The 15725-nt window shown below is 39.6% G+C and overlaps 2 protein-coding genes across 8 annotated transcripts in view; one reads left to right on the top strand and one right to left on the bottom strand.

Annotated features, from left to right (window-relative positions):
- arhgap28 (Rho GTPase activating protein 28) overlaps positions 1–4861 on the top strand; it is a 30565-nt gene extending 25704 nt beyond the window's left edge. For all 6 annotated transcript variants that reach the window (XM_047811422.1, XM_027149943.2, XM_047811423.1 and 3 more), the window contains exons 11-15: positions 1405–1602; positions 2057–2191; positions 2326–2453; positions 2536–2600; positions 3941–4861. In XM_047811422.1, the coding sequence (XP_047667378.1) occupies positions 1405–1602; positions 2057–2191; positions 2326–2453; positions 2536–2600; positions 3941–4032 (618 nt within the window). In that variant the 3' untranslated portion in view covers positions 4033–4861. The remainder of the gene's footprint in view (positions 1–1404; positions 1603–2056; positions 2192–2325; positions 2454–2535; positions 2601–3940) is intronic.
- Positions 4862–6455: 1594 nt separating this feature from the next.
- lama1 (laminin, alpha 1) overlaps positions 6456–15725 on the bottom strand; it is a 39558-nt gene continuing 30288 nt past the window's right edge. For both annotated transcript variants that reach the window (XM_027149932.2, XM_047811421.1), the window contains 17 exons: positions 15053–15200; positions 14838–14962; positions 14541–14691; positions 14266–14410; positions 13942–14083; positions 13701–13815; positions 12840–13007; positions 12409–12560; positions 11866–12048; positions 10817–11006; positions 9970–10076; positions 9023–9212; positions 8771–8923; positions 8252–8405; positions 7925–8058; positions 6893–7109; positions 6456–6786 (listed from right to left, as the gene is read on the bottom strand). In XM_027149932.2, the coding sequence (XP_027005733.2) occupies positions 6623–6786; positions 6893–7109; positions 7925–8058; positions 8252–8405; positions 8771–8923; positions 9023–9212; positions 9970–10076; positions 10817–11006; positions 11866–12048; positions 12409–12560; positions 12840–13007; positions 13701–13815; positions 13942–14083; positions 14266–14410; positions 14541–14691; positions 14838–14962; positions 15053–15200 (2638 nt within the window). In that variant the 3' untranslated portion in view covers positions 6456–6622. The remainder of the gene's footprint in view (positions 6787–6892; positions 7110–7924; positions 8059–8251; positions 8406–8770; positions 8924–9022; positions 9213–9969; positions 10077–10816; positions 11007–11865; positions 12049–12408; positions 12561–12839; positions 13008–13700; positions 13816–13941; positions 14084–14265; positions 14411–14540; positions 14692–14837; positions 14963–15052; positions 15201–15725) is intronic.

The following is a 15725-nucleotide window of genomic DNA, read 5'->3' as shown; positions in this document are numbered from 1 at the left end:
TTTTTATTTGGCTTTGACCTGAAGTCTGGTAGAGGGAAAATAAGAGGTTGTTTAGGTTGGCCGTGTAGGCTGGCACCACCGATTTCATGATAGTCACCTTGGTGAAGGCTGCAGGAGGAGAGTAATTACAGGAAGAGTCATTTTGCGTTGCTGCGTGTACACGTGCATGTGTATTTTCATTTCTAGACATTTGAATGAGCTTGCAGTTGAAAAACCGGTAGGTCCGGTCCAATGTGAGGTCTAATTTCTTTCTTTCTTTCTTTTTTTAAGAGCATATGCGTATTATCCTAAAGCAGCTCTGGTGTTTGGGGAATGTCTGCCAGGCTGTTCGATTTATCAGAGCTCCACCTAAGTCAAAAGGAAATGTGTCATGACTATAATTTGGCATTTGAGAATGCAAGGGAACGAGTACTTATTTGAAGAAAGAGACACGCTCGTGAGTGTGTCTCATACCAGACGACACAACGCACAAACACCAAGATATTGTGAATTACTCCCAATTTAGCTAACAGGTTTATAATGATATGAGTTGGCTGTATTAAGGCATGGGTATGGATTGTACATGTGTTTGTTAGATGCAAAATAGATCACCTGAAATGATTGTGTACACAAAGAGTGATCTGTTACCAGAGAGTGTGTCTCAATCTCCAGCTTTGGCTTTGATTACAGCGTTACAATTTCATCTGAGGCCAAATCACCTTCCTGTGAACACACATGGCTTTGCTGTTCAACCTGAATAGTTGATATCAAAGCAGTGCTTGAGGTGAACTCCAAGCACGGCTCGGCAATCTATCGCGTTGAAGTTTTTCTCTGCTTCATACATAAATATCACTCAGTGATCAGGGAAGAGAGATTTATCGTCTAGAACATCAGCTCTGGTGGTAGTTCTCATCTTATCCTTTCTATAATTACGACTCCTTTACGGACGTTATACGGGTTTTTAATCATGCGACGTTATTTAAGAGGTAAAGGCTGTGCATTTATATGTTGTAGCTTTCTGTAAGGACATTTTATTTCTCATTTATGCAAGGAGTTTCTTCTGTCAGAGCTCTGAACTGTCACTGTTATGGCTACATGGCTTTTGTATTATGAACTTCTGAACAAGACAGAAAACAAAGGGAGCAGCTGTTAAAGACATGTCTATTTATAGCTGCTACAGTGTAAAGTTATATCAGGAACTAACATGAACATAAGCATATTTAATGAATAAAAATGTGTTTGCTGGCATGTTGCTGTGGTATGAGGATTAAAACACTACTGGGACATGTTGCTGTAGGAAAAGAATAAACGAATAAAAGAGTAAAAAGTGTAGCTTTATCATATCAACGTGTCATTCTTTATAATTGCCTGGAACAGAACATCTTTACATAGTGTGTGTGTGTGTGTGTCTGTGTCTGTGTGTAGGCTCTGCTGGAGTTTCTAAGGAAGGTCGTGGCATACGAGGAGAAGAACCGTATGAGTCTGTGGAACGTCTCCATGATTGTGGCGCCGAATCTATTCACGGTCAGGGGAAAGAAGGCCAAGCAGGAGGAGATGCAGGGAGCAGCAGGTGCAGCTCACCTGGTCCGCCTTCTCATCGTCCACCAAGATCTCCTGTGGACGGTGAGGCTTGTACAGTTTATAGATCAGATAGAAGAGGAAAATGTGGCCATCGATTTTGGATTATTTATATTTAAGTAGAATTGTATCTTAAACCCTGCGATGGGTTGGCACTTCGTCCAGGGTGTATCCTGCCTTGATGCCCGATGATGCCTGAGATAGGCACAGGCTCCCTGTGACCCGAGTAGTTCGGATAAGCGGTAGAAAATGAGTGAGTGATGAGTGAGTGTATCTTAAACCCATTCACAGCAAACTGATGATCAGCGAGATGTCGTCTAATTGTCTGGGGGTTATTTTTCTGCCTAAAATTTGACCTTGTTGCTATTTTTAAATCTTCTTTAAGCTAAGATAGATTTGGAGGACCAAAATTTTATTCATCTAAAATATCTGGGAGACAGATTTTTCCAAATCACATGCCCCATCTGTCCTCATACAAAGATGCTTACTTTTGTTTCAGGTGCCTTGTTTCCTCATCTCGCACGTGCGAAAAATGAACGAAGCTTCCGTGAGTAAGAAGACTCCCAGCTCAGAGAAGACTAAAAGGAAACTGCTAAGGAGACGCAACACCGACCGAGACAAAGAAAGGAGTGAGGTGGGCTTTAGGATGGTCCATGGCACTCGGGTGTAATTAGCCACTAGTCGTGTGACCAATGCATGCACAGAATGATTAGTGTGATTAGTGGAATTGTACAGAGTTATTGAGCATCCTCAACCCTCTGATTTCAGCTCACTGACCTTCGTGAAGGGGTCATCAGGGTGCAGGCACCACTACATGCCAAGATCTCCATGGCGATTCAGCTAGACAGTAAGACGAAGGCTCGGGATGTGATGTCACGGTTTGATTTCGAGAACGGGTGAGTGAGCAGCAGATCTTTATGTCGAGACACACAGGAATACAACTGAGCAGACGTCTGACTCTTCCTTTTTGCTTTTTAGCCAAACGTCTCGAAACAGCAGCAGAAAACAGAAGCATTATTTGTTTGAAGTTGGAGGGAATATAGGTAAGTCAATCAGAACAGAAAACTAAATTCATTCAATTTATCGACTTAAACATGAAGCTAAAACGTATGTGTGGATTGCAACCTGCACGAACCTCAACATTTTATACAACTAAATACTTGCGTCTTGTTCCGAGATGCATAAAAATAGTGACGTCGTTCCAAGGGTGAATTTACTTTCAATAAAACAAAATATGAGTTTTAAAAAATATAAATACGGTAGTTTTGATTCCTAAATCTGATTGTCTGAGCTGTGTGTGAAGCCACTGTAAAATCCTCAAAGTGCATGTGCCATGACCATCACTGCAGTAACGGTGTTCTGTATTAACACATCAGGCAACATTTAAACATCACCACAATAACCGTGTTCTGTATTAACACATCAGGCAACATTTAAAGCAACAAAACCATTTCACCATCACTAACAGTTTAACTTCTTCCCAAACTTGCTTTCGGCAAATATCGTATATTATAATTTATTATTGTTATAATATTATATAATATATAATATTTAATATTCGTATAATCATATAATGTTTAGAAATATTGTAAATGTAATTATTTTATGAAACACCGTTCATTTTATTATATTTTCTGAATAAACTGTGTCGTTTAACAGAAGAAGCTTACTGCTTATGAATTACTTTGTGTGGAAGAAGAACTGTTTATTATAAGATATTATGAATGATAAATTAATTGAATAAATAGACCTTGCATTCGGTCATAATGTTGCCACCATAAGCCATTCCAGGGCATACGCTTCACTAATTTAACTGCATGTTTCATTACTCCTTATAAGATTTCATCTGTTGTTGCTTTATTGCGTATTATCAACAAGTCATTTTCAAATGTATTATAAAATGTTTCTTAGTAAAAACAGTAATCATTGAGGACATCACCTTACTGTTGATTCTTCTTACATATCAGTATGCCTGAGGTGCTTTATTCCTTACATAATGATTTGATCTTTATCTTATTTAGCAGCTCAGTTTTTAATCGTTTTCAGTTTGCTTCCTGGTGAGCAAAAGTGCACACTTAGATATTATGCTGGTACAGCTCAATGGCCAGGATGTTTGACTACAGACCTGAATGTTGTGTTTAAATATCACTGCTGCTGAGCTACTGTTCAGTTGTCTGAAATAAGATGTAGGTTGTACAAGGGTGTCTGCTAAATGCTGTAATTGCGAACAAAAATACAAGAAGGTTTGATTTTACTTTATTATATATGTATACTTTCACACTTTTGACGTCTTCGCATTTATTCCGAAATCTTGCCCTGATGATATGCCTAAATGTCACATGACAGAATTTTGCCCCTGACTGAAGAATATTTTTATTTCCAGGGGAACGCTGTCTTGATCCGGACACTCACTTGCTAGAGGTGTATCGTGTGAATCCTCACTGTGAATGGGTCCTGAAGTCCAGAACAACCTGAGCATATTTACACTGCTGCAACAGATCAAAAAAAAAGACACTACAGCTGCATCTCATTTGTGCTCATTTCAGGATATGGGTCATGAAAACAGGAGATTGGAGAAGCTGCCCCTCTTTCCAAAATCACTTAAAAAACAAGTTTGCAACAATGGAGCTGAGACAACCTCACTTGCCCCTTTTCAGATATTTAGAAGGATTTTGATTTATCCGTCAAGCCTTTGTGTGGAAAGCTGGATTTGAGACAGGCGCTCTCCAGAAAGAGGGCTTTACTTGTTTGTTTGGGGGTTTTTTCTCTGCAGCTTGCGTCACACAGGATGAACAATGCAATGCTGGCCATTGAGATTGTTCGATGCCAGAAACTTTTGTTGATATAAGGCCACTGTTGAAGCATGTTTTTTCCAATGCCTACACGGCCACACGTGTTAAAAAAAAAAAAAAAAGCATGTACATATAATATTTATACCACTAATTTATCCATTTATCTTGAGATTTTACCATGTAAACCATAGTTGGTTTTGTATTACACTGACTGCATGCTTGCGATTAAGCCATTTGAACTTTCTAAACGTTATGAATAGGTACAGTTATGCATAATGATCACACAGTAAGCATTATTTTACCAAGTGAACTTTTAAATGCCAATTCACAACGCGCTTGATATGGATTCAGTAGCTGTGCTGCGTGAAACCCAACAGGCTCTAGTGACTGCAGGATTCCTGTTTTAAGCACTACATTATGAAAACGTGTTGCACGGTAACCCACGGACTGTGAATTTTTACAATGCAAATGAGGCTCTGAAGTAGAGAGTAATAAATATGTGGTCAAACAGGCTCGCTGTGGAGCGTTGGGTTTCTGTGCCGGAGCAGAGGATTGCCTGAACGAGCTGATAAGGACAGGTTTTACATTGCACCCTGGGCCAGGTTTCCACTTAAACCTAATCCCAAACGAATTCGGCCCAAAGTGCTGCTCACACTCTAACCAGAAGTCCAGCCGTACATCTCGCCTCGCCTCGCCTCTGCTCCTTGCCAACACTATGATCACCGTTCCTCCTAACACTAAGTATTGTAAAAGATGAACTCATTATTATAAACTCTACTAATTGGTTCTCTTTTTGTACAAGGACATTTTTTTTTTGTAAACCTTAATGTACTCGACTGTGTTATATTTTTGGTTTTTGTATTATAACATGATTCGACACTGCCAACTCGGAGTTGTGTTTTTTATTTTTATTGTATTTTTGTCGTATACTGCCTCAGTATCTCTCCACAACCCAGTATTAACCATTTCACCTGTACTGATAAAAGAAGAAAAACCCACTCGTAGAGGAAGTCTTGAATTTCCTTATATAACGTACTTTAGAAGCTATCTATGATTTTGCAGCCTAACAATACGGAACATGGATAACGACATCTTCAATGTCCTATAAAAGCATTTCTAAAAAGCTTTTTTATAAGAAGCAAAGGCATTCCTAAATGTTTTGTGCTGTTAACACATGACCAGACCGAACCCAGGCACCGTGTACTAAAGCCTGAAAGTAAAATGTTTACTTCTTAATATACAAATCATGAATTCTTCCATCTAAATAAGTAGTTCTTACACTTGCATCTCTTTAGCAACCTTAAGTTAAATAACAGCACATCCTGAAGTGTTTTATTCCTCTTAAATCACAGCAACTTGCCAACGATTAAACATTTTTGATTAACGAAAGAAAAGTTCATGTTTGGTTTTTTGTCTAATCGTGTCTAATTGTCACATTTAATGTTGTTGAATGTCAACAGAACTAGTCCTTATCACACAAAGTAATATTAACAAAGTGCTAATACTGGATACTCCTTCCAGAAATAATAAATACGCAGAAATCTTATTCAATATGCAAGAATATTTTTAATACTTTTTTCCCCATTCAAGTTCCTGTTAAAATTGTTACTATAGAAACAATGAAATTGTAGAACAAACGCATTCATAAAAACATCTGATTTATCTTTCTGTCAAAACTACTTACAAGGCTGTTCTAGTAAATAAATGCCAAGTTTTATCAAACCACATTCAAGAATTGCTCCTGGATGTAGTTTCGGTCGATTTAAACCTTCATATTCCAAGAATTCTTGTAGGGGATTAACAAAACAAAGTCGAGCCTCGTTTGTCAAAACCAAAACTCGAGCCGTTTAGAGAAAAGGAGCTGCTTTAAAGACCAAATTAACAGCTCGTTCTACAGTGATGAGAAAAAGCAGCTGTAAAAGGAAGTCTGATCCATTATCTGGAATCCCTAATGAAAGAAGGATTAAGAAAAAAATAAAAAACAATCGTGATCGGAAGTGAAAGAGACGTTTCGCAGAGGCTTCTTTGTCATTTTAGTTCTTCGAGTGAACTTCAATGGAAACACGGTTCATGAAAAAGTTAAAAAAAAATGAGTAGAATGAAGAATTAGTTTTCTGTCATTTTATTAGCAAACATGAGCGGTGAATATTTCCGCCATTCTCCGAAATCCTGTCACTCATATTAACAACCCAGTTTAATTCAGATTATTGGAGTTAATGATTTTTTTTACTCAAACAGTCCACAAGGAGTGATGGAAAGCATTGTCGAGTGGCTCAGGCAGCAGCAGCAGCAGGACAGGAGTGAGGAGAGACGCCAGGCCGAGTGAAGGCCGAGCTGAACTCTAACACGTCTATAATATGACCTCTGGAGAGGCGAAGGTTCCTCATGCAGCCCCGGAAAGATGTTCTGGTGCTCAGACAGCTCTGCTTCACGTTAGCTGAGGTGATGAGAAGAAACGTTAAACGTTGCTCTATATTTATGTACAGTAAATGTGTTACAAAAAGAAGCTAAAAAAAGACCGAAAGCTACACGTCTGGCCGTACCTGGATATCCTCCAATGTAGATAGGGTTCTTCGTCTCGGCTGAGGTAGAGGAAGAGTGTGGGTTCTCTGCGCTCACGGTCACGCCGTCGACGGTCAGACTCAGGCTGTGCTTTAACTTCTTGGCCACCAGAGTGTGCCAGCGGCCGTCACAAAGCCATGACCTGCTTCTGGACACAGCTGAGAATCTTCCAGCACCGTTATTCACATTGAACACCACCTGCATACAGAACACACACACAGTAATTACTAAGCAGCACAGACAAACACTACAGTTTGATTAGCTCAGAGACAACAATAAAACAAAGTTCTCACATCAGAGAATTTATGGTAAAAAAAAAAAAAAAAAAAATCTCAAGTGTGCTAGCAAGATTTTAGCATGGCTCCGAATTTAGATCCAAAGCATATTAGCGACACTGAGCATGTTCACACCTACATATATTGTTGAGATCTTGCATTATGAATGAAGGTAAGCGTGTTTTTAATGTTTAGTGAAATGATGGTGAAGTCGATCTCTCTTTTCATTTGACGCTGTTTATTCTTTTCAAGCCTGGAAATTAGCTTCAGCCAAACTGCTCCATTTTAAGTGAACACACAAATTGCTACACGTTTACTTTACCTCCGCGGTGCCAAATGCTCCATTCTGATTGGACCATTGGTGCTGAATCTTTCAATAAAAGCTGATATGATAACAGTGCTGGAGATTAAGTGAATCATGGGTCTTTATTAACACGGTTTAAAAAGGAACAGCTACTTCACAAGACCTTTAAAAACAAGTAGATGTCAATGTGGTAAAGCTTTCCCTGAGTAAACAATTACTTACGGAGTCTCCAGCATCAGTGTAAACTTCTTACAGTTTTCAGTTTTATATTATGACATAAGGGATAGAATAACAGAACGAATAAAAACATGAAATGTGTCTGAGCTGAGAATAATCATAGCGTCTAACTACTGTCTAAATAACCGACGACAGATCACCCAATGGTTAGACTGCTTAGTGTAGACAGAAAGTTGGGGTCGTGGTGTGTTCCTCACCTGTCCATCGATGAGCTCCAGTCCGATGGCGTCCACTCTGGCACTGCTCACTCCCAGCAGAACCCCATCCAGTGACGTGGAACGGAACTCCAAACTCACGGTCACATCAGAGCCCACGTAATAACCCTCTTTCACTGAAACACAGAGCGAAACCAAGACACAGAGCTTTAGTGTTTCCTGCTGTTCCTTATCAGCACTGAGAGAGAAAAACATCTCATTATTTTTTAATTAAACAGCATGATCATTAAAACAGCTGTGATACAATCACTTAAGAGGAAATGACTCAGGGATGAAGTTCTGGTGAACTGAGCTGTGTGTGGTACTGACTGAAAGCGGCGTATCCCGAGCCGTTGAAGAAGGTGCCGTCCTGCACCACGCTGAAGCACGAGCCGGTATCATAAGATGCAGCTGCGTTGTTCAAGTTCAGTTCAGCGTTGTTCAACTTGACCTTCTGCACACAGCTGGCTACACTGTGGGTCACCTGTAACACACACACACACACACCAGAAGGAAATCACTCGAGTCTGTCTTATACTGATATTTAGTGCGCTAAATTATGCCACAATACACATCTATTAAGGCGTCAATCAATACCCACAATTAGCATGATATCTGGTATCTTTTTTTTTTTTTATCTTTTTTCTGTTTTCTCTTTTCTTCATAGATGTCATGTATCATGGAAACATCTACAAGAATCATGATATAATATTTTTTAACATGTCTTCCAACCCTAAGTTTAGACATTTCACAAGGTTTCCTAACTAAATAACTCAAAAGTACTTCAATTCCAACACAAACTGTTTAATTATTATGTAAGATCAGTTTGAGAAACAGATAAACACTAACGTTTCCGATCCTCTTGGCTGTATATCCTGCTGGCAATCCACCCACATAGAGCTTCCCTTCTACATCCAGACTCTGGCCTTTAATGGTTGTTCGCTCCGACTCGGCTCCATCGACGCTGATCAGTATGCTTTTCTTGCTGAAGTCGGTCCTCACCTGTGTAGACGCAATGACGCATACACACATACATATTTATGAAAATCCCATGTGCGAGAGGCAGGGAAAGATCCTCTGGCATATAAGGCTATAACTCACATTGTGCCACTGTCCATCGTTGATGTTTGTGAGTGAAGTGGTCATGGCAGGTCCTTTGCCCAGGTCACAAGAGAACAGCAGCCGACCTCCCAGCAGCTGCAGCACTGCGTAATCCTGCTGATTAGCATTAGCCATGTAGTACAGGATCCCGCTGTGAGCCAGCGTACGGATCGACAGCTCAACTGTAAAACTGCATATAAAAAGAGCATAGAAATAAGACTGTTTTTATAGAAATAAAAAGTGAGCACTGTGACCGTATTCACAGACCACATGTTGGTATTCAATCGTTCCAGGTATCTCGCTGGCTCTGAGTGCTGCTCTGACAGATTAAAGGATTACACAGTCAGGGAAATCTGATACATATGTTTACCTAGACTTGTACTGTATAATGAGATACAAACCAAAAACTGTGTGATATGTTGTTACAGGTACTAGAGCTGCTTTTTCATATTGGCGCAAGAGCCGTGAAGTACCGATTAACTGTTTAGTGATTTATCCAAACCCCAGAATTCTTGGGAAGGACTTGATTTTGGTGCACTGGGCCATAGCTGAGAACAGGACTGGATGTAAACGTTTGTAAAAGTTTGTGAGGTTCAGGCTCAGGCCTCCTGAATAATACACAAGTAAACATATGAGGTCATGTTCTCTATACTGTTCATGAATAAATACCTGTAGGATTCAAGCTAAAAATCAGAGACTATACTTGATGGAATGGCAGACTAAAGCACAACAAAGAGGACAAAGAACTTGTATATTCTTCATGAAGGGATTTAACAAGTCATGCCATTGATCTGATAATAAAGCCATCAGTTTGGTTTGTAGTTAAACTTTGTCTCAGTGATCCATAATGTATTTAACCCTCCATCCCCTTTATGCTTTAAATGTGGATGAAATTAATATATACTGGATCGTATAAAAGGATTTCTTTAAATCCTTCGAATGCTTACCTCGACCTGACTGTTTTATTCTTGAAGCTGAACATCATGTAACTGTTTTTGGAGAATCCAAGCTGATGTACATCTGGGATACTTTCTGTGTTGTCGCTGGCAGCGCACTAAGGAAGTACAAGTACCATATTAGTCCATATTAGTCCATGCCAATGTGCAACATGATCACATATCACTTACACATAGATGAGTCTTGTTTTGACAAAACACACTGGAATCTATGGCATGTGACAGAGCGTCTACATACCTTAGCTGTAGTTTTCTCTAGAAATACTAGTGACTGAAATAGTACATAGTGAAGCGTTGCATTCTATGCATTGTTTACTATACATCACCATTACTCACTCAGTATTGTCTCTGTGATTTTACACACCACGCACACGCATGTATTTATATTCACCAGGAACAGCTACTTATCCACATTGACACCAAAATGAATTGTGGATATAAATACTTAATACGGTGTTAAACTCTTTCACGTGTTTCACTCCGTCTCAGTAGGCTTCTGCTAAAATGTGCGTCATTGGGGATTAGATCCAAAAATGATTTGGGAAAGTAAAGCTTTCCTAATCCAAACCCAATCCACTATCCAAACAAATGAAATGATAAAATTAGAAAATTGAGGATTTTAGGAAGCTGCTGCCAAATTTCAGCTAAATCTTTAATACTGTTTACAGCATTGTGCCTCTTAGGTCCAAATGTTGTCCTTTTAATAGGTGGTCTTTTTATTTATTTTATTTTTACACCCCCCACTTAAACAGTAGTGTGTGTGTGTGTGTGTGTGTGTGTGTGTGTGTGTGTGTGTGTGTGTGTGTGTGTGTGTGTGTGTGTGTTAATGCACACTCACAGTGGTGGCTCCTGGTGTAACAGCACTGTGTTCACTGGGAGGTGACAGGGGTCTTTGGTCCGGGCCAGCAGTGGGCTCAGGCTCCACGTCTCCCTCGTCTGGCAGAAGCAGGCGTTTAGGACGCTCCTCCAGCAGGCAGCTGTCCATGTCTACTCCCTCATACTTTATTGCTCCTGACAGGTCCAACAGCCTAACACACACACGCACACACACACACACACACACACACACACACACACACACACACACACACACACACACACACACATACCCTTTACATTACGTATTGGCCGACCATGCAACTTACATACTAAAAAAATATTTCTGAATCATTCTGTTCCAGTGACTCAGATCATTTAGTTGATAGAAAACTTTGGTATGTAAGGAATCTCACTACTTGGTACAGCATGTCATAAATACGTCTGTAAAGCAGTTAATCATCTTGGCCAGACATCAGTACAGTGCGACAACCATCACATATATGTTCCAGAAACATCTGCAACTTTTATTTCCTAATACTTTGTTGTGTGATACATGTACTTAGTTAAAATTATCTGTTAATAAGCATTTTAAGTTATACATAATAAGTTTTTTGCTTATTTAGAGTTGAACTGTGGTAAATTATGTTCATTTAGTGCCATGTAATGTTAAGAATTACTGTACTTTACTGTTGAAGAACATTAATATTTAACAAAAAGAAATAAATGTATGGAAATTGCTAGAAAAACATAACATTTAAGTACAAAAATAGAAAATAGAAAAGACCAAAATAGTTGAAAACAACGACAGTATGTGTTCCTAATGATCTCTGAACCAGCACAACAGAATTTAAGGCTGAACTGTGAATGATTGACAATAGCGTTGCCTCAGCGTGATTTGCTTCCTTAAACATTGTAAACTGGATCAGCAATTTAGTTTCCGAATAAAGATTTCTGAATTCTAGGCAAACAGCAAGACAATTTCCCTTCCTAAAGGAAATGCACATGGTTGTAAATGCAAAACTGCTTCGGATGGTTGTTTTAGGATAGAACAGAGTGTCCATAACTCACATGGTGTCCACAGCCATGTTCCTGATGCAGCCATAGAACGATGCGGTGGAGACGAGCGTTCCAGTGACCTCTCCTGGAGGAACGCCTCCGATGTAGAAATTACTCAGAGTAAGAATTTTCTCTGAAGGTAAACCCAGCCTTACTGTTTCCTGCTGGTCCTCGTCAACATACACTGTCAATGTCCTGTATCAAAATATATACCATGTACCATAAACAAAATAATTAATGCTAACCTGCATCAGTACAGATAATCATACTGTAGAGTTCTCTTATTGTATGCAACAGTAAACACTAGCAGATGAGAAAAAACTAAAAAACTCACAGACAAACACTGATTTGATTTACTGATATATGAACTAACAGACAGACACATTGTCTAATACAACTCTGATTGACAGTTGAAGGAGTAAGGCCAGTCTTTCACTGATATCCTGAAACCTTAGGCCATTGCACCATATGGGAGCTTATATTTTTATTTTTATTGTAATCTATATTAAAAAGTTCTTCAGAAGGCAACATGAGTCTTTGGTGATGGGTTCAGACCTTTTGTTCCTCTGCAGGATGAGGGAGTGCTCCTGTCCATCACTGAATGTGCCATTTTGGGATTTGACAACAGCTTTGTACATTCCTCCTCCCTCCACCATGCTGATGTGGACTTCTACTCTGCCTGACACCAGCATCACAGCCAGGAACGGCTAGAGAGACAGAGAGAGAGAGCGAGACAGAGAGAGAGCTCTGTTAATTGCATTTCTGTATCCCACTACCTCACCACATCCCTCTCATTATAAGCTTAAAGCAGCTACTGGAATTAAATCTCAAAGGGACCACAATAATTATAAAAATCTAAAAAAAAAAAAAAAGAAAGAAATAAAACACTTTGTGTGCTAAAGATCGATATATAGATGTAATTCATGCTCTTTAGCACTGATACTGATATTGTAGAGAAGTGTTTGGAGTTTAGCTTGCGTTTATACCTGCTGTGTGTGTCTGCGTTTGTGGCCACTGGCTGAGCTGAAGCCTGCCAGGATAAGACCACTGCTGTTTCTGCTGGAGAAGCTGCTCATGAGTTCGCTATGAGGACCAACGGTGACTTCAGGCATCTGCACATATCCCCCACCCAGCACAGACACGCTGCGGATAGGCTGCAACACACACACACACACACACACACACACACACACACACACACACACACACACACACACACACACACACACACACAGAGATAATCATCACAAAGGCTTCACACAGCCTAGAGTAACCCTGAATAGTTCATTTCTACATTCCAGCTTGAAACAAAATTGACCTTAGATATTGCATCACCTCAGACAGCCTGTTGCTGAGACCTAGGACTGGTCAATATGACAATATAAAATTAATATCGATTATCTTCAATATGGCTCTCATGCTGACCAGTCCAGTTGTTTCTCAAAGGAACAAGTAACATTTTGTAAAAGTTGAATAAGATAAGATAAATAAACCCTTTTTTTGTGAATCAGTGCATTTTTGTTGCCATGTTGTTAGCAAAGAATCTTGCGATGTGTATAGCATACTGTGAAATTCATCTACAGAGCATCTGAAGCTATATTTGTTTTACATTTTACATTTGCATTTACAAAGTTTCGCTACCTTAATCAACAAGCACAGACTGCCATCCAGTGGCCAACATCTGTAATGTGTAGCAGTGGATAGCAGTGAATTTCATTTCTGTAATATCTGACATAGTTTAAGTTAATTAACATGCACATGCCTCAAGGCAGGGGAGAGATAAATTTAAGCTTCTAGTGTGAACTACCAACTTTAAAAGCATCCCATTATTCAGTCTGGCATCTTACCTTTAGAATGCAGCCTTTCTTTACGCTGAAGGCTTCTCTCAGGAGGTCAAAGTTTGTGCGTGCTATTTCAACATTCTTGATACAGCCCACGTATGAGCGTGCAACAACCTGCCTCCTGAAAGAGTGAAGACATAAAGAGTTTATTTTTAAGAATATACAAAATTAATGGATCGAATCTAACATATCATACATTATATAAAGAAGTGCTGTACAGTATAAACCTCTCTATACTGTACATTACCTGATTGGCCTGGATGCAGGCAGCCCACCAATGTATATAGGGTCCAGATCTGATCGGTTGAGGTCAGAGGCAGTTCCAGGAGACTCTGCCTCCATGATCTCTCTCTCTGATGGGGTGTCTGCGGTCATTATGGATAAATAGCCTGCAGACAAAATTGATTCAGTATCTGTTATGACATGGATGAGAAATCCTCAAGGCTTTATAGTCCTTTTCTAAAAATGCACTGGGACTGAATTATAAACCGTCTAATAACACTGCACCTGTTTAAATCATGCTTAATAACATTGATGTGTAACATAAAGATGTAATTAAATACTGCAATACCTTTGCGTTTGTTGCGATTCAGGGCAATCTTGTACCATACTCCTGTATTGTACACTTTTGTGGAGGTCAATGTGAGAGGTCCAGAGCCCAGTTCAAAGGTCATGTGCACTTTACCTTCTACCAATTCAATGGACAAGAAGTCTCTCTGCGAAAAATCCAAAACAAATAAACGATAATGTGTGACTGATGTACAAGGCTCAAACACTAACCGGAGACGCTGTGAAGCTGGAGCAATGTAAAGGTTTTATAGGTATTGACTATTACAGGGAACATACAGTGCCGTTGGAAGCCAGGTAGAGCAGCAGGCCGTTAGGAGAAAGAGTTTTGAAGAACATAACGATGCTTGTGGATGTGGGACGCAGATTCTTCACTACCACCGAATATCCACTGCCATCAAAGTGGAAAGAGGTCTCCTCTGTCTGCGGCCTAAAAATCACAATACGTCGCAACCACAAGCACCGATTAGTAAACATAAAATGGGCACAAGCTGTACTATAAAGCTATCTTAATGTTTCAGACGTTTTATAACACTGACATTTATATGACTGTACCACCACGTAATCAGACATTACCTCATAAAGCAACCACCGCAGCTCCCTTCCCTTTCAGCGTAATTCCAGAGCCCGATGTTCTTCTCATTCAGAGATGCTTCACCAATACATCCTGTAAAGTGAGTCATCTTCACTGCTGAAGATTTCTTGGAAGATACAAAATGAAAAAATATAAGTCGAATGAATATAACACACACATGAACTCTTTATTTTAAGTTTAAAGCCATGCTGCATACCTTAACCTGTCCACCCAGCCCTCCCACAAACACCCATGTGGATTTGTTGACTTCCATGAGTGTGGATGAACCTGGCGCTGTTGTCTTGACTGGGGGCATCGGCTCTGAGTCCAACTGCTGAACGCTGAGGGAGCCTTGCCTTCCGAATCTACAAAACAACAGCACAATAAACTAACTAATCTGCTACTAACTGCTAATCTGCTCTAATCCAGTTGTGGCAACACTCTGAACTGCAAGGTAACTTTCAAGGTTTCTCTCATTTCGATACAATAATGAGCTACGATTGGAGTAATAAAATCCTGAAACAGTAGTCATTAGTGTTGTCACATTGACCAAAACGAGCATAACGTCATCTAGTAGTTTGAGGTAAATATAGCAGCTATAAAAAGCCGCTTCATATATTCATTTTGTTATTTATTCAGTGAATACCCTGCAATGTATTTACTGTACATTGTATAATATGTATAATTTATTTCTCTACTACCAAAACTGCTGAAACCCATGTTGGTGCCAAAGACATCATCAGTAATGGACATTTTACAAAAAAGTTCAGCGCACAGTATCGAAACAGTGCACTTGAATCGGTGGAATAAATTTCCCAGTAACTATTTCCCAGGCTTGAAACTGAATAACTAAGACTTGAGATGTCGCTGAATTGCATTATCTCTAGCTA

Source organism: Tachysurus fulvidraco, chromosome 3 (assembly GCF_022655615.1).
Source record: "Tachysurus fulvidraco isolate hzauxx_2018 chromosome 3, HZAU_PFXX_2.0, whole genome shotgun sequence".
NCBI classification, from domain to species: domain Eukaryota; kingdom Metazoa; phylum Chordata; class Actinopteri; order Siluriformes; family Bagridae; genus Tachysurus; species Tachysurus fulvidraco.
Note: the sequence above shows the minus strand (reverse complement) of the source record. Positions and strands in the feature narration are given on the sequence as shown.